Raw genomic sequence first — 19089 nt, forward strand, 5'->3', positions numbered from 1 at the left:
CCCCCTCTTCCGCCTCTTAGTATTCATTCAGTTACCCGTTTTCCACCTATATCTACGGAGATTTTAATCAGTTTAGTGAAGTCTACAAAATCTGGCTCTCCTACGGATAGCTGTCCTTCACACATCCTCCGGCAGGTTTTCTCAATCTGCCCTGACCCACCTCTTGCCTTGCTTAATAAATCTGTCATCAGGTGTTGTTCCCAATGTTTTCAAGTCTGCCAAGATCGTACCAGTCTTGAAAAAGGTAGGTGCAGATCCTACGGTCTCTTCTAACTTCCGCCCCATCTCTTTGCTCCCTTTTTTGGGCAAGCTGTTGGAGAGACATGTAACTCATTGTTTGAGCTCCTATATTGAAGCCTCCAACTATCTGGGCCCCTACCAGGCCGGTTTTCGGCCTACCCATTCGACCAAATTAGTTATTCTTTCGGTTTTGGATGATTTAAGAGTAAGTGCTGATCACGGCTCTTCTCAGGCTTTGATACTCCTCGATTTATCAGTGGCGTTTGACACGGTCGACCACTCTTTTGGTCGACCGTGTCAGACGCGCTGGCATCTCGGATGTTGCCTTAAGTTGGATCTCCTTGTTCTTGGAGAATCGCCAACAGGCGGTGCGGTTGTCTCCTTTCTGTTCTTCCCCCGAGCGGTTACCTGTGGGGTTGCCCAGGGTTCCGCCCTTTCTCCTCTTCTTTTTAATCTTGATATTTTTCCTTTAATTTATGCTTTGCGTCGTCAGGAGGTCAGTGTTTAATTACGCTGATTACCTCCAACTTACTTTTACCCTTTCTGCTTCCTCTGATTCTGTCTCTTATTTTCAGAACACTATGATTTTCATCCATGATTGGATGTGTAGGAACCATTTAAAGCTTAATCCCGACAAGACGGAGCTCGTCTTGATCGGAGGTTCGCCTAATCCTTGGTGTTCTATTTTATTTGGCCTTCTGCTCTTGGTCCTGCTCCCTCTGGGTCTAAATCTGTGAAAAGTTTGGTCATCAAAATCAGCGATGATTTGTCGATGCACACTCAGATCAGTATGATTGTTTCCTCTTGCTTCCTGTCTCTTCGTGTGATTAGGAAAGTCTCCCGATTTTTTTACCATTGACGCTCTGAAGGTTATCCTCCTGGCCCTTGTAATTTCTAAGGTGGACTACGCCAATTCTTTGTATCTTGGCATCCCTGCCTACGAATTGCGCCGACTTCAGCTCATTCAAAATCAGGCTGCTAGGTTGATTTATAGTCGGTCTAGATTCCATCATGCCCTCCCTCTTCTTAGGCAATTGCATTGGTTGCCGGTTACTTATAGATGCCAATTTAAACTAGGTTGCCTCATTTTTAAATCTCTGGCAGGCTTAGCTCCCCATTATATGGCATCCCGGCTCTTAGTCTACACTCCTTCCAGGAATCTACGGTCGTCGTCAAAAAACCTTCTGGTTGTCCCTCGTTTTGTCAGGAAGAAACATGGAGGGTCGTGTTTCTCCTTTTTGGCGCCTAGGTTCTGGAATGCCCTCCCTGACAACCTACGCTTTTCTCCATCATATTTGCAATTCCGTAAAGGTTTGAAGACCTGGTTATTCATCAGAGCGTTTGAAGTTTAAGTTGTTTTTACTAACTGCACAGTATTAGCGCCATGAAACCTTTTTGGTAAACGTGCGCTCTATAAATTGCCCCAACTTCATGTCCCTGATCGATTCAGTGGTTAATGTGGTTGGGCGGGCACTCTTGAGCAGACTAGTGTCAAGAGTCGAAGAACACAATATCTTATCAGGCGTGCAGTACCGTTTACTGTCGGGTAGGTCGAAGGTTGACCAATGTTTAAATCTGTATTTGGTCCTAAGCAAACCTACTGTCATCCTTTCATGTTCCATCCACTTAACCTTCGTGGATCTCACCTCGGCCTTTGATCGGGTTGATAGACAAACCTTGGCAGCTTATGATATCCATGGGAGTGGATTGGGATATGGTATACTTCCTAAGAGACCTTCACACTATCACTGTGGCTTCGGCTTGTTACTCTAAAGACCTGAAATATATTCTGTTTAACAGTGGCGGGGTGGAGTCAGGGGGGGCGTGGGTGAGACAAGGATGTGTCTTGGCCCCTTTTTTGTTTACCCTTAGATGAACAAGCTGGAGCTGGCCTGTATAGATACTCGTGCAGATTGTCCACTATTGGGGTCTCGTCCACTGCCTGTAGTACTCTATGCAGCTGATGCAGTTTTAATGGGCAAAACGGCAAGTGGCCTGTTGGACTCTTTTTCAGCATTCATGTTAAACCTGAATTTATCGATCAACGTTAGTAAATCCTGGGTGATGCTTGTAGCCCCACGCTCAACTAAAACAAAATCTTTACATCTGGGCATCCACACATTACCCATGTCCAAAGCATTTTCATATATGGTTATATTGTTTGAATCATCCCGAAATTGGAGCCCGCTGGTGAATGGGAAATAAGCCAATTGTTTAGGAGGAAATGCAGCGGTTTTCAATGTTGTATTCCGGTTGGGCAGAAGACCCATTAGGGTATATGGTAGGTTTCTCATGCTAACTGTGTTTCAAAAGTAGTTTATGGGAGTGATATTTGTGGGTACCCGAAAATTCTCATGCTAACTGTGTTTCAAAAGTAGTTTATGGGAGTGATATTTTTGGGTAGCCGAAAATGAACCTGCTGCAGACAGTCAACGAACAGTCATAATGATAGGTAATCATTTGATTGCACACAAAACCTCAACAATGTGCACTATGATGATAAGGGTATTTTAAAGATTTGGTGGAGAAATAATATACCAGCACATGCATATGGAGTGTTTTTGTGAAATCATAGTAGTGATATTAGGATGAAGAACGTGTCTAAATAGTGAGCTGGAAAGAGAAACTTACCAGATACATTCTGTGCAGATACATGTGAATCGTTATGAGCCTGAGAAGAGAGAGAGAACGGTTGTTCCTCGAAGAAATGTACATGCACTTTCATAGACATATGTAGGGAATTAAAAATTTTCATGATATGGGCTTGTTTAGTCGAGCATGATCCCTGTATTGATGACCAGTCAGTGGATGAGAAGATTATCTTTCAACGGGTGTACTATGCACTGATGTCCACAACACTTTTAGTAAAGCTGGTTTACTACTCTTCATGCCTTGTTTGCACGAATGCACTTTGCACTTCATGTTGTCAGATTAAGTTGTCCTCATTAAGAGCCACTAAAATCCTATAAAACCTCAGTGAGCATGCATTACAACAGTAGTAAGGTATTAGGATTATTATAATAATAGTTTATTTAAAAAAAAACTTTCCTTCAAAACATTTACGATACAAAAATATTTCTTTGCCATATAGTAATCATGAGATCTAATCGCTTGCCATGGATATTTGTACAGTTGCATGCCACGAGCATTCAAGACAGTGATGATTCTTGTCATCTTGAATTGAGGTTGGACAGATTCTTAGAAAATGCTGTGACAGTCTATTATATTCATAACATTTCACTTTACTGAAACAAGACACTACTACTAATCATTTTGACTCCAAATCGCAGCAGTGGATTAATAACTTTGCACAATCTATCACTTGGTCTTGACAGTGTGCTTGAAACTAAGCACACTATTTCCTTTATAAATATGTTGCAGCACAACTTTACTGTATCTGTCAAATCCTTTTATATAGCGCACCAAAAGAGGTCTCAAGGCGCTTTGCATAAGAAAGGCAACAACCTACCCGAGCAGAAACACGTCAACATCAAGCCTGCTGATTATTAAACCCTGGACCAGAGGTTTTCTAGTTTCGGGTGGAAGCCATTTAAAGATTTTCCACAATTGCCGTAGTATACCGAAGCAAGTTCCGGAAACTTGGTTTACATGGGCTTTCATAGAAGGAGAACTGTCAAGCATAATGCCTAGATCTCATACGGCTTCTTTAGGTTCAGGGCAAGGCCCTAAATCAGGGGGCCACCAGTCCTGAGACCAGATAGTCTTGGCCTTGCCGGATAACAGAATTTCGGTCTTATTGCAGTTGAGTTGAAGTCTATTTTCACTCATCCAATTATTAATATGAACCATGCATTGTTTAAATCTATTGCAGGTTTCCAGGAGATTAGATCTGCAAGTGATTTGCACCTGCGTATCGTCTGCGTAAGACACTGTGGTAAAGTTATGATGTGGGCCAGGGGGGAAAGAGAATCGATCCCTGCAGGACCCTCACAGAGAGTGGAATATTAACGGATGTATGGGTGTTCATCTTAACATAAGAGTGACGGTCCTTGAGCTAATCCACAAACCAGGCCAAAGCGTTGCCTCTGACACCAATCTCCCACAACCGATGTTTCAAAATGCTGTGGGAGATGGTGTCAAAGGCAGCAGAAAGATCCAATAGGACCAGAATGGCTGATTCACCTCCATCCAAGCAGAGTCTGATGTTATCCACTATTTCAAACACTGTGGTTTCGGTGCCATGAGCGGCGCGGAAACCTGATTGCGACGGGTCAAGAAGTTCATGTGTTTCAATATACGAAGAAACACGTTTGTTGACAAAATAGTCTAGGACCTTCCCAAAGCAAGGCATAAGAGATATTGGCCTGTAGTTAGACAAGACTGAGGGATCACTGTTAGGCTTTTTAAGGATCGGCCTGACCTGAGCCAGCTTCCAGCTGTTGGGAAAGGAAGCACTCTCAAAGGAGGTGTTAAAAATACTGGTCAAACCATCTACCAACAACAGGAATAGCTCGCTGCACTTACGTGGAAGCAGAGAATCTGTGGGAGATCCCGATTTAATTTTTTTGAGTGCCAATAGCACTTCATCTGGAGAAGTGGGCTCAAATTCTGTCATCGATGGAGAATCAGTGGATTCAAAATGGGGCTCGAGGCTAAAAGAAGCCACTCCACTTAAGGCCATCTGTTGATTGGGGGGAGGGAACAAAGAATAGATTGACTGAATTTTACTTTGAAAATAAGAAGATGGTGAGTTCACCCACTCCAAGGTCTGGGCTGATTGCTCCACCTGTGGGGTGGTGAATTCCCTAAGCATCTACAATGCCAATCATTTTATTTCCCATATGACAACACTGCATCAATTTAAACAGTTACTGGCATAAAGATTAAAATGTGAATGCTTTTCAAAGAACTTAAAATTCTCTGTGCCATTGTAGGGTCCGTATTACTTCTCAGGTGAACTGGAGCATATAAACAAAACCGTGAGGGTGAGATATACGTCATATTTATAAGATCTACAAAATGCAGTGTAGATTTTCTTACTTTAGTTCATCTGCTTAGACTCTGCTCCATGGACAACCTACTCTCTGTAGCTAAATGTCATTTTATACGTCCCTTATAGCTTAGGCAATAGAAATAGTGCAGCATTAGAGTCCACTTTACAATATCAAGGTGTTAGAAATGTAATCCCCCTCTGTCTCCACAGTAGCCCTACTATAAACCAGTAGCTACTCGGGCAGGAAACTACTTGTGGGGGATGTCTCGCCTGGCGTTAGCAGCGTGCATGCGCTGCTCTCGCCATGCGAGGGCCTTTTGGATTCGATAGGGATTCCAAAGCGTGCACGCGGATGGACAGAAGATGTGCATGCGTAGACTGGATGCTTCACTGGCGGTGTGACATACTGGGGACTTTTTTTATCTAGACATCCTTCTGCCATGACTTGTTGTTTGAGGGTCTGCAATCCCAAACGCAGTGCACATCTAGAAGTGATTTATCGTCCAGGCTCTGTTTTTCTTTCATTTGCCCGTTTAACCTTTCGCTTTATTTGGATAACTCCGCATTGCAGGGGTATCATGCAATTTCAGGAAATTATAGAATGAGGTCAGTAGGAGGCGCGCACGCTCTTTGATAAATGTGTGTCGGGAGTCCATCCGCCATGCAGGACACTTCGAAGAGACCCGCTGCTACCACCAGCCCTGCTGGACGTCTCGCGGGAGACCGAATTCAATCTAGCTGTGGTTCACAGTAATGCTCAAGCAGTTTGTCAGGATTACCATCTTTCTAGTCAGTGGTTTGCGTTACCTTCAGCATCGTGTTACCACCTTGAGCTTTCCAAAGTTTGGAAATCATGAAACTTTAGACTTAGTCCAGCTGGAGGAGAGGTGTAAAATGAACAGTATCTGGTCTCTCAGCAGCCGCGATAATTAAATACAGCGGTGTGTCCTCCTGCGTATCAAAGGGAAAAAACGAGGACTCACTTAATAAATCATGTTCAACTTCGTAAGCAATATATCCAGAGCCAAGTGCAAATCGCATCGAAAACCAAATTAGGAAAAAGCTTTATATTTTTTTACTTTTTTTTTCCCCCTCCACTTTCACGTGAAAAACAAACAGTGATATTACGCAGTACGCAATATTTCGAAACGTAGCGGTGTTCTAAATTGAAACGGCGGCTCAGCAAATTCATTTCCGAAGGACGTTTTCTATGTCTACAATCTTTTTGAATATTTGCATTTATATTTTGTGTCCCTCTGACTGCACAGGGTGTTTTGGTGCTTGAAAGCTGTCTGTAGCTGTTAAGTGCAACAGTCATTAATTGGCCATAAGCATATACATTTATGCATGTACATATAGGGGAAAATAAATGGTAGCCATACAATATGGTTCTGTAATGTCATTGAAGAATCTGGTGAGATGATAAACCGAAATTATTTCCAAAACTCAGAGATTACCATAAAAGGCCATATTAGAATTTTCCTGGCATACACACTACTGTACAAACCTGGCCAATGACATAAACCTTGATGGCGTTGAACTCTTACTTTTGTGAAAGTTAAGTTACTTGGTTTCACCTTGCACGCCAACTTCACCCTCCATGAACATGATTCCAAAAAAAAACAAGCATTAAAAATGCAATAGGTCTCGCCTTTTATTAAGTTAAAGCCCTTTGCTCTGCTATACAATACCATTAGCAAAACAAATACCTTTAACTTCATCAAAGGCAAGACCTATTGCATATTAGATGGTTGCATTTTAAAACCCATAGATTTTCAAAATGTTGTTTAAAGCCTAGGTGAATGCATAATGGGCATATCCATTTGTTTCTTGCCTTGCATACGCTAGGCAAAAAATAAAGTCTGTGCAACATTTTCTTTTACATTAGTATGTTATAGGGTGCATGTGCAATTTCTGAGATTACCGCTACCGTTTTCCCATTCCCACGTAAAGGACCCAATTTCGAATGTATCGTACCGAAACTCCATATTATATATCTTGGCCAGCTGCGAAAGGGTGGTGTCCCAATACTTTTCAGAGTAAGGTCTAGGCTTGATTCCCCAAAAATTGAACTGACAGGCTCCCCAGCCGTTTTCCCATTCCCATGTAAACGACCCAATTTCTAATGTATCGTATTGAATCTCCATATTATATATCTTGGCCAGCTGCGAAAAGGTGGTGTCCCAAAACATTTCAGAGTAAGGTCTAGGCTTGATTCCCCAAAAATTGAACTGACAGGCTCCCCAGCCGTTTTCCCATTCCCATGTAAACGACCCAATTTCTAATGTATCGTATCGAATCTCCATATATGATATATCTTGGCCAGCTGCGAAAAGGTGGTGTCCCAAAACATTTCAGAGTAAGGTCTAGGCTTGATTCCCCAAAAATTGGGCTGACCGGCTCCCCAACCTTGTACCTTGATGTAGGCTAGCAATTGCATATGTCCTACAAGTAAACTTCACTTTTTGCAGCGCATAGTCAGAGTGTGGATCGGCCCAGAAGGACCTTGGAACTAGTTTTGCGAACCATGATGCGAGATGCTGAAACCATGTAAAGGGGGTATGCTCATCTAGTTCCAGTAGTTCCCTCATGCCCTCTGTATATGGACCAGGATAGCCGGGTGGTGTGCGCTTTCAATTTCAGCCCTGAGGGAATGAGTCTGCCTTCTTTGGTTTTGTCTATGCTATATTTGGAACATAGTGTGGTGCAGTGCTCCATTATAAAGCATGGCAAGGCGTTTATTTTTTTATTGGTCCCACGACATAGACAGCTGGTGTTTGAGGCATGATGGTGAGAGGGGGTAGCTTTACCACCGTACACCGGCCAGGTTTAGGTGCGCTGCTCTCCTTCCCTCATGCTGCCTTTGCCTGCTCATACTCTGACCCCGCAGCTAGCTTTACAGCCCGACATCGAAAGGGCACTGATGTGATGCTGAACCAGAGCTTCTACCTCTCCCCTCTGGAGGTAGGCTGAGCAAGCAAACTTTCCACCAGCTACTGCAGCTCAAGTGAGTCACTGATAACACAAGGCATACAACTGACTCCCTGTAAAGGGCGTGCTTGTGGGCTTTCCCGTTGCGCTTCCTCATTTGCTTTACTCCCTCTGCCTTCCACGTACCTCCCTCTTTCCTTTCCTTTCTTCTCCATTCCCTCCGTGCCTCTTCCCCAAACTGCACCCTCAGTTTTGCTTCCCCACACCCCTGCCATCTGTTTTCCTTCTGCTATCTCCTGCTTGCACCCCACCCTTAAAAACAAGCATTTGCTATGCATAGGGTCTCACAATTGTGAGATTTTGAGCTATTTACATTGTAAATGACAATACCTTTTTTTATTTATGTGCTTAAAAAACAACACATAAATAAAAGTCATGGTCATTTACACTACCAATATGTCAAAGTTTCCAAAATGAGAGACCTGTTGCATTGCAAATGCTTCTTAGACCTAGTGGGTGGTGTCATTCTGAAATACTTTGGCCAGTTAATGTTTTGTTAAACTCTATAATATTGTACCTAATTGAATAATTGTGCTTTAAATCACTTCTTGCAGTTCGGAGAATCAGTTATCTTGGACCCCTGATCTGGTGCTGAAGTAAATACTGGTGGGGATAACACTGGCAGTGAAGGATATATTTATATATACATATACATTTTCCAAAACAAGGGATGCTCCTTTACTTGTGATAGAACAGGTGGCACTGAGTTGTAGTTCACATTTTAGATTTATTCAACAATACAAAACATGTAAGAGAGAGCCACAACCAGGCTGAAGACTGACTGGTTTTTAACCGCATCGCTGCTGCAGTGATTTTTGCGCTGTGCGGCTGTTTTCGATTAACCGCGATACATGACGAGCTCAGCTCGTCATCCGCACACGTCACCCGTGGCTGATGACGAGCTGAGCTCGACATCAGCATGGAAGGGGTTAAATGTCACCAGAACCACCAAATGTCAGTATTGGACCATATTACACATGTGGCCGTTATTTGCTTTTTTATATTGCAGGTTTGTCTTGGGCTAGTTAGCTATAAAAGGCAGCTAACCGTGGAAACTGGATGGAGTTGGAATGTTTAGGTTTTGTTTACCATTCTTGAAAAATGTTTGCTAAAGCAATGGGCAGTGCCGCGAGTCAGTGGATTTAAGTGATTCTGCCACCGCACTGTTTACCACATAATAAGGGATTTACAATATTTGCCACATAATTTGCAGATTTAACCCAAAATGTTAGTCTAGCTCATATGGATGAAAATATTGCCAAAGAATGTGCTGCTGCATTTATATTTTTGCCAAATAATTTATACAACCCTGTTATTTCTGTATGTATTTTTATATCTATCGAAAGGACTTTCTTCATCATTGTTTTAGTTAGTAATGCACTGTGTTTCGTACTTAGGAGTTATATCGTAGGTATCGATCTTTATTTACTTGGATGTGCAAGGTGCTCATACGTAGTGAATGTTTGCAGACTCTCAACACAAGCAGGGGTTTTGGAATTTATGGTTTACCAAAGGGCTTTTATTTGGATTGTAGTTATTTTGACTCTTTGTGCCTCTGCTAATTGAAAATATATGAGGCTTTAACAGAAGTCTGTGACCTTTTTTTCTTTCAAGATGCTTTGCCGAAAAATGCAAGTTATTATGGAAACCGAGCTGCCACCTTAATGATGCTATGCAGGTTTCGGGAAGCACTGGAAGATGCTCAGCAGGCTGTAAGGTTGGATGACACCTTTGTAAGGGTAAGTATAGACCAGTAATCAACATTTTAGGTTTAAAGCATTTTTATTAAGGCAGAACATAGGAGAAAAAGGGAAGGAGAGGGGGGGGTATGCACATTACAAACATAAAATCAAAGCCAAAGTAGTCAGAGCATGGTGATAGACAGTGGCAATAGCAGATAAAAGTTCGTTGAAGAAAGGCTTGGCGTGTTCGCCACTGTCGGTGGAGCTGAAAGGCTAAAGAAAGGAAAAATAAGAAACCAACCCTCCCCCCCCCCCTCCTTGAACCCTCCCCCCAACACCCCAACTCCCCCCCAACTCCCGCCCAACTTCCCCCCTTTCAGTGCTTGGATTATCTATACGCCCTGCTTCCCCACCCCCTAGCCCCCGCCCCCCCGGGACTCCCCGTCTAATGTCTGTTTAGTTGATAGGGTCTGTGGGAGGCGTTAGTCTCAGAAGTCTAAGATATCTCGGACAGGTAAGTTCTCTAAATTCTGTGGTCAAGAGCGCATGAAAGGGTCGCCACAACTCATCAAATTGTTCCACGTCCCCCGCCACCATAAGCGATAGTTTTTCCATGCCCAGGACATGCCAGAGTCTGTGGAGCCAACCCGTGATGGAGGGGACTGTGGTGGTGCGCCAGTGTATCAATATGTTTTGGATCGCCGATCCCAATGCTATTGCTATTTGCCGACCTCTACGGGACTTCAGCGGGTACATTAGCCCATTCGGAAGGCCCAACAAAACATACGCCGGAAAGCGTGGCAGTTCTATCTCAAAGTGAGCGTCAATCTCGTCAATGATTTCCGTCCAGTAGTCCTTCAACAACGGGCAATCCCAAAGCACATGTGTAAGAGTCCCTGTCTGCCCACAGTTCCTCCAGCACGTCTTCCCAATGTTCCTATTTATTTCATGCAGTCTCTCTGGGGTATAATACCAATACGTAGACACCTTTGTGAATGTTTCTGTGAGTCCTGTGTGGTATGCCGAGTGTCTCGCGCGGTATGCAATCTGATCCCATTCCTTACGGCTGAGCGTCCTCCCCAGCTCTCTATTCCAGCGTTCCCTGCCAGGATTATAGAAGTGAAATGGGGGGGTTGCAGGAATTTATAGAGGTCCGTGATCAGCTTGGCGTCAGAGGTGCGAGTTATTAACCACCTCTCATACGGCTTCATCTGGCGATCTGCTGTTTCGCGTACCTGCGGTAAAAGCGCCCAATGTCTAACCTGCATGTACCTCAATCTCTCTGCCTCAGTCAATTGATATTCCTGCTTAAAGTATCATACATCTGGAAGAGCGCACGGCAACCCGCCGCTTTCCAGTGCATGAATGCGCCCGGTTCTAGACCTGGGGAGAAATCAGGGTTCTCAGCTATCGGCGTGAAAGGCGAGGGGAACGTGGTGAGGTCGTGAACTTCATTAACGGCGTCCCACACTCTCAAGGGGACTCGCGTAACAAAGGAAGCGTACAGGTTGGGGGGCGGTGGGCCCGCCGCAAGAATGGCACCTCCTGTAAAGGACGCCCCACCACCGCTTGGTCTTGAAAGAGCCAATGTTTGTCAGATTCCCATTTGCTTCATTCCACCAAGTAGCGCAACTGCGCCGCCTGAAAGTATTTCCGGAGATCTGGGATGCCAAGGCCTCCCGCCTCCGGGGCCAGTGTGGAGAGAACCTTCTTTATTCTTGGCTTGCGACCCTGCCAGATGAAACGTGCAATATCTGCCTGCGTCCGTCTAATCCATCCCGTAGGCGGTTGGAGCGGCAGGGCCCGAAAGAGATACAAAATCTGGGGCAAGACCGTCATCTTGACCGCAGCTATTCTCCCAAGCCAGGACAACATCCCTTTACCCCAGCGGGCCAACTCCTCCATAATTTTCCTGCTCAGAGATGCGTAATTGGCCGTCACCATTGCTGGTAACGTCGGTGCCAACAGAATCCCCAGGTAAGGTATCGGGGACGACGACCACTGCTTAGGAAAAAGCCTCTGCAGGTCTCTCCTTGTATCCACTGCCAGGGATACATCCAGGGCCGCTGACTTGCCCATGTTCATCTTAAAGCCCGCCACCTTCGAGAAATCATCCAGCTCCTTAATGCATGCAGGGAGGGCCCGCATCGGGTCATCCAGAGTCAATAGGACATCGTCCGCATAGAGACTAACCGTGTGGACATATCGTCCCATCTTAACCCCTAATGCATCCGGGTTCTGGCGAATCCTCTGGGCAAACGGCTCCATGTATAGGGCAAAGAGAAGTGGGGAAAGCGGGCACCCTTGTCTAGTACCCCGTTCTATCTCGAAGCTGCAGGAGCTACAGCCATTAACCCTAACTGTAGCCGATGGGGACTTGTAGCAATTAAAAATCATTGAACAGAACTTCTCTCAGATACCCATCTTCCGTAGCACCTGTTCTAGATAGGGCCAATGAACGCGATCAAATGCTTTCTCAGCGTCCACCGCCAGCAGCATTCTTTCGCCTGGAATCCGTGAGGCCTTCTCCAAGTCTGCACCACCCTCTTTGTATTATCGACTGTTTGTCGTCCTGGGACAAAACCAGCCTGATCAGACTCTACCAGGCCTGGCAGATGTAGAGCCAGTCTGGACGCCAAAATCCCCGTATATAGCTTTAGGTCGACATTCAGGAGGGAGATTGGCCTGTACGAGCCACAGAGGGTCCGGTCCTTCCCTGGTTTCGGAAAGACCGTGACCGTTGCTCTCAGTAGGTCCGGCCGAATAGCCCCCGGTGCAGAGAAGGAGTTGAAGAGGCAGGCAAGGATAGGTGCCACAACCGGGCAGAAGGTCTTATAAAACAGGGACGTATAACCGTCCGGGCCCGGGGCCTTCCCATGCTTGAGCCTGGAGATGGCGGCTATCACCTCCTCTACGTGAATACTACGTTCCAGGTATTCCGCTTGCGCCGGGTCTAGGGCCGGGAGGGCCACCGACTCCAGGTAGTCCGCTGTATCTTGCGGCAAAGGTGGCTTCCCTGTGTAGAGGTCTTCATAGAACCTACGGAACACCTCCGCTACCGCTGCATCCTCAGACAGCCACCCCATCAGAATCCAACAGTTCCCTAACCAGGTTACGCTGATGCGCCACACAAAGCCTATTCGCCAGGAGTTTGCCGCACCTGTCCCCCCGTGTAAAACGCGTGTTTAAGGCGCAGCGCAGCGTATTCCGCCCTGTCCATATCTAACGCTGATAAGAGTTTCCTAGCAGCCTTCAGCTGTTTCCATATCCTAGGGGCTCCCGTACGGCGATGTACATGCTCCAGTTCTCTAACTTTAGAAGTCAACTCCTCCCTCTTGCCCTGTCTCTCCCTGTTCTCTGCTGAGGAGATAGAAATAAACTCCCCTCTCAGGACCGCCTTCAGCGCCGCCCACTGTGTCGCTAGCGAGGTGTCTAGGTTATTGTTATGAGTTTGATATTCCCGGATCGACTCCTCAATGTGTTTCACTACAGTTTTCTTATGTAACAGGGTGTCCCTAAGACGCCAGACACCAAGGGAGGGGGAGACCGGTGGCAATACAAATGTACCCGCAACCGGCGCGTGGTCCCGACAGTGAGAGGACCCCTATGTCCGCCGTCCTAGCAGAGGCACACATTGGTCCGCTGACCAACAAGTGGTCCAGCCTCGCATACGTCCGGTGTGCATGCGAATAATAAGAATAGTCTCTATCCGTGGGGTGCAGCGTGCGCCAAAGGTCGTGCAGGTCTAGATCAGCAAGCCGAGCCTTTCCTGCCTGTGAAAGTTCCCCAGTTTGCGGAATTCTCTGCGCGGATCTATCAAGCGCGGAATCAAAAACCATGTTCAGATCCCCCCACTAAAATGATGTGTCTGTCTGGGGAGGCTGTCACGTCCACGAACGCCGAGTCTAGAAAGCTCCTGGTGTTCGTTCGGGCTATACAAGGAGCCAATAGTAAACGTCATGTCCCCCAGCTTGAGGCGGTACGCTAACAGCCTCCCCTTCTGTTCTGCGAGTTTGTACAGCACCTCCCCTCTGAAGGAACTCGCTATCAATATGGCCACCCCCGCCTCCTTAGAAGAAGTGGAGGAGAAGAACTGCGTGGGAAACTTGCAAGAGCGCAGCCTATGGCAGTCTTGTGCTAACAAGTGGGTTTCCTGCAGGAGACAAATGTCCGCTTGTGTTCCCTCCAACAGAGACAAAATTGCCCTTCTTTTAACTGGATTGTTTAATCCCTTAACATTAAGGGTCACTACTTTAAGTGTCGCCATGTTCGTGAAGGCCAGTGTACGCTAAGTAGCGGGAACCCAATCGGGCAGGGTAGGGCACGGGGCGGCAGCGCAGGGATGCTAAAATGAAATAATGCAAAATTGCGTAAGGCACTGGACGATTTCCCCCTTTCCCCCAACTTCCCCCGAACCAACCCCATGGCAACTGGCCAACAATCCCACCTCCCCTCCCAAACTCGGACTACCCAATGTCCCAGCCATGTCCCAGATCGGACAAGTCCGTGGAAAGTACTTAAAGTGGACGTCCGGCCACTTGTTCTCCCCGCCTCCCCTCCACCCTCCTTCCGGCCCCAAACCTGCTATCAGCAGAAGCTATGTCCTTCTCCCCCCGCAGCGTTTCTACGCCGTCAAGGCCACACCGTTCGTGGCAGCAGAGTCCCTGGCCGCCTCTCTCAGCGCATTGGCCATTTCTGCAATGATGGTGGGTGAGTCCGGCCTCCCGGCACTAGCCACCGATCTCCTTCTCGCCGTTCTTCGTCGTCCTCCTCGTTCCGAGCGTCTCTGGCCCGGCATTGCTTCGTCTTCCTCCGTAGCTGTGAGACCCAGGACCCCACAGATCTCCTGCAAGGAGCGCAGTTGGTGCACCACGCCGTTCCAGCGAAAGATGAGACGGAAGGGATGCCCCCAAGTATACGGTGTTTCATGCTCCCTCAGGAAGTCCGTCGCAATCTTGAAGGCCCTGTGTTTCTGCAACGTGATAGCAGACAAGTCCTGGAACAGTGCGATGGGGCGTCCTCGGAAGGTTAGCGGTTGCTTTTTGCGTGCCTCCGCCATTATGCGCTCCTTTACAAGGAAATCAGGGAGGTAGGCCAAAATGTCCGGTGGAGGCGCCGTCGATTGTCGCTGACGGCCAACCCTGTGGGCCCTATCAATCCGGATTGGGAAGTCCGCTGGCTCACCCAGGATCTCCCTGAACATGTCCCTCAGGTAGCCAGCAACATTAGCTCCCTCTTCAGCGGACGGGACTCCCCGGACCCGTATGTTATTTCGCCTCGACCTGTTATCCAGGTCCTCGTTATGCGCCTGGAGGTCCACGTGCTGTTCCCTGAGGCGGAGTACCTCCTGTTGCAGGTGGGCAATCTCCTCGTCCCTCCGGTGGGCCGCCGTCTCTATCGTTTCCAGCCTTCCACCTCACTGCGAACCTCTCGCACCTCGCTGGCAACTTCCTGTTTTAGTGTCTAAAAGTCCTCTTTGAGCGAGCTAAACAGGGCCTCCATAAAAGATCTCGTGACCGGGGGCTCCCCCCAGCCGGGTCTCCTGAGCTTCTAGAAGAGCTCGGGGACGGTTGTGCTTTATCCCGTTGCTGCTGGGCCCTGCTGAGCATGTCCGGGAGCGTACGGTCCCCTTTCTTCAGGTTCCGACCGCTCGCCATCTGCACACCGTGGACCGCAGCACACCGCCCAATGAAAGAGGGAGTTCAAGACTGCCAACAGCAGGTCCTGGCGTCGCTGGGTCTCCACTAATGGGTTAGATGCGGCCGAAGTGAGATTCCGATACTGCAGGGCCGTCGTCTGTTCCGTACCCTGGAGAGCAAAATGGCGGCCGGGCCTCACCGTATAGACCTTCCTTCGTCTCCACCCAATGTCCAGACCGCCAGCCAGTTCCGGGGTTATAGCAGAGAGGCCGCTCAGAGCTCCCGGTCCGAGGCAGCGCCAACCGTACTGCACCCGTGCTGCACACTCAGTCTGGGGCCGGGGGGTGCGTAGTAGCCTAGGCCGCTACCTCCGGGGCTCGTCTGTCACCTCCTCGAGGACAAAATGGCGGCTAGGCGTCTCCAGGAAGACCTCCCGACTCCAATGGCCACTGCTCAAGTTTCACACAGTCTCAGGGCTACAACAATGAGTCCCCCTCGGGGTCTCCCGATCCGTAGTAGAGCCAATTGTTCTGCCCCCTCGTTCCGCACTTCTCCCCAAACTTCAGTCGGGACCGGGCAGCGCGTGGCGTTCAAGGCCGCAGCCGCGGTCTCGAGTGTTGCTACTCCCAGCCAGCGACCATTCTTCTCCGCGGCGTCCCTCGCGGGCGGTTCACCCGGTCCACCAGCTTCAAAGGCACAGAACCGCTGCAAAGTGGCAAACAGACGTCACGCTGTCCAGCCGAGGCCCCCGTGCCGGGGTTAGCTGTAAGGCTCCGTCCGCAAGACCCCGCTTCCGGCCACTCGCGCCGCCTCAACTCAGTGGCGCTTTGCGGTCAACTCGCCATCGCTCAAGTGGTCTTTTACAGCGGCACTCAGGACTCAATTTTAACACCCGTGCGTGCACCAAGGTTTCCGCCACCCGTCCCACGGCCGCTGAGCTCCAGTGGGCGGAGAGAAGCCGCCGAAAAAGGGGCTCTGGCCTAGTCGGGCTGGAGGAGCTGCGGGAAGAAGCGTCCGCTCACTCCGCCATCTTGGCCACGCCCCGTAATCAACATTTTAATTGTTCTTGAACACGACCCCATTGCACTTGCAGATCAATGATGCCCTTCTTGTTTTCTATCCAACTGTTAAACAAATACAAGACTCTAGTGGATGAGATGATACTCTGGCATAGGGAATTCCTCTTGAGGTCTGGCAGATGCTCCCATGATAAGCATCAAAAGGGAGATCTTTTTCTTTTTCGCAGTATTAGGAATCACATTTGTAATCTGTGTTGGCTACCAATACTCATGCTAAGCACACTCCTGCCATCTTGTGTTGGGCCTGGACTTCACAGTTTTTTTATTTAAGAAAGTCTTTATGGTCAACGTCATGCATCGATTCCCCTTCTCGTGGAGGTATTGTGCATGTTAAGCGGTCCTTTGTTGGATTGTTTTTTTCCACCATTGCGCTCGGACGGACTGCGCCTGAGTGCTATAATTTCTCCGCCTAAACGTCCTACAGCAAAGAAAACCAGCAAGCGAAGATCAAGACGACGACCGAGCTACAGCTCCAGGACATCTTGGAACCGTGTAAGAAAATAGACTTTCGCTTCATCAACAGCAAGACCTGTTGAGAATGTTTGTCTCTGTGTTGGAGAAGAAGAAAGACTGTGTATTCAGGAGTTGCCCTCGGTGCGGGGAAAAATACTCATACTCTGATATACATCAGTGTGCAGCCTGTCTCTCTCTGAGCATAAGGAGCAGGACTGCGCAATGTGCAGTTGTTTCAAGAAGACCTTACGAGTAGGTGGTACAGAGGCCTAGACTGGCCATCCTGCGGCAGAACTTTCTAACTTTGAATCCCACAACGAGGGTGAGAAAGACGCTGAGACACCAGTCCAGCACAGCTATGTCATTGCAAGCACCCACAAGATCGCCTCAGATAAAGACCGTGATGATGCAGTGATGGTCCTGCAACTCTGACGAGGTACAGCAGACTCTGCATCGAAGGACCGAGCCGAAGACAAAGACCACACCAAGACCTGTGAGTACTGCGGCCCCACACCAAAGTAAGATAATCTCACAACAGCCTCCCCTTCCTCACCATGTTTCTCCACAGCCTTTAGGCTCTGGTCGACACAGAGAGCAAATCTCCGAGATGGGACCAGATCTGTCGCAATCCCAATTGGGTGAAGCGGACAAAAGAGTGAGGACGCAAGCGAGAGCCATGCATCAGAACTGAGACGAAAATAGATGCGGGCAGAAAAAACAGAAGGAATTTCAAAATCAGCAGTTGAAAAATAGAGGCTTGTGGAGGCAAGATGGCGGACACGGCTGTGTCCGAGTGAGGCAGGCGATGTGAGCTCTTCACCAACAATCATCCCTCTCCCCCCCCAGCAGTTTGTGGTTGTGAAAACAGAGGGAAGCGGTAATAGATAATAGAAGTCACCGTTTTAATTGCCAACCTTCTTATGCTGTTGGATTTGCTTAGTCTTTAGCTGGTTTGTTGGCGTCTGCCTTCCCGCGTTTGGCTTGTGAGGAGTCAGCGTGGCGCCGGAGGTTTGCTGCCTGCTTCCAGCCTCAGGCGTCCACAACACCAGTGATCACTGCGCGATCGGATTGTTGTGAAGACCAGGGCTGGATTGGTGCGGCAGCCCTTGGCTCCCAAGAACGCCAGTAACACTACAATGAAGAGGCGAAAGACACGGGCGGCGGCTGCTGCTACAGGGGGAACAACTGGTGGAGCCCCCTGTAAATCCGGATCTCTTGGTGACCCCAACCTCAATTTAGCTTCTAATTTAGCGCAAGGGGATGCATCATCCTCCCCGGTCCCCGCTAGTAGCGAGGAGGTCAGGGGTGCTAAGGTCAAAATTCCTGGGATATTTAAAAAGAGAACACAGCCCAAAGGTAAGACTTTTCCCCTGGCTGAAGTAAATACTCAGCAAAACGATAATTCTACTTCTAGCCCTGAGCCAGTAGCTGATAAAAACAAATTTTCACCAAGGGCAGATTTTTCTCCTTCTGTAAAAGGGCTTGAGGCTTTGGTGGAAACTGGAGATAATATCCTCAATGCTGACACTGTTATTTTGGCTGAGGGTGATATTGCAATCATTCATTTAGAAAAGGCTGTATCTTCTCTCTCACTCTCAGGAAAATCCGGGACCGTATCTGGCAGCCAGAGGGTTGTATCAACAGTGGTGGCTGGCGTTAACTTAGATAAGACTCTTCAAAGTGACGGGACTATGGTTGACCTAACTATTGATGCAGACTCTGGAGATTCAGCGGGCAAATTTTATTTTATGTCAGACCTCTCCATTGCTTCTGATGCTGAGAGCACTGAATGTGATTGGCAAGATGATGGAAGCTTGACAAGCTCAGTTCCTTTAGAAGAAGATGAAAGTAGTTTAACAATTGAAGGGAAAAGCACAGTGCGCAAAGCAAAAAAAGCAACTGCCTTGCCTAATTCTCTCTCTAGAGAATGTTTTGAAAATGATGAATCCCCCATATTAGGCTTATGTCTAATATTGATGCTAAGGACTTCTTAAATGCAATTTAGTGTGTTGACACGACCTGTGATTATGTTACAGATCTACTTTTACTGC

General features: G+C 47.8%; 1 protein-coding gene across 1 annotated transcript in view; it reads left to right on the top strand.

Annotated features, from left to right (window-relative positions):
• DNAJC7 (DnaJ heat shock protein family (Hsp40) member C7) overlaps positions 1–19089 on the top strand; it is a 649293-nt gene that overhangs the window by 175911 nt on the left and 454293 nt on the right. Inside the window, exon 3 of the mRNA XM_086924152.1 lies at positions 9800–9924. Coding sequence (XP_086780278.1) covers positions 9800–9924 — 125 coding nt within the window. The remainder of the gene's footprint in view (positions 1–9799; positions 9925–19089) is intronic.

The sequence above is a fragment of the Lissotriton vulgaris genome, chromosome 5 (genome assembly GCF_964263255.1).
Source record: "Lissotriton vulgaris chromosome 5, aLisVul1.2, whole genome shotgun sequence".
Taxonomy (NCBI): Eukaryota; Metazoa; Chordata; class Amphibia; order Caudata; family Salamandridae; genus Lissotriton; species Lissotriton vulgaris.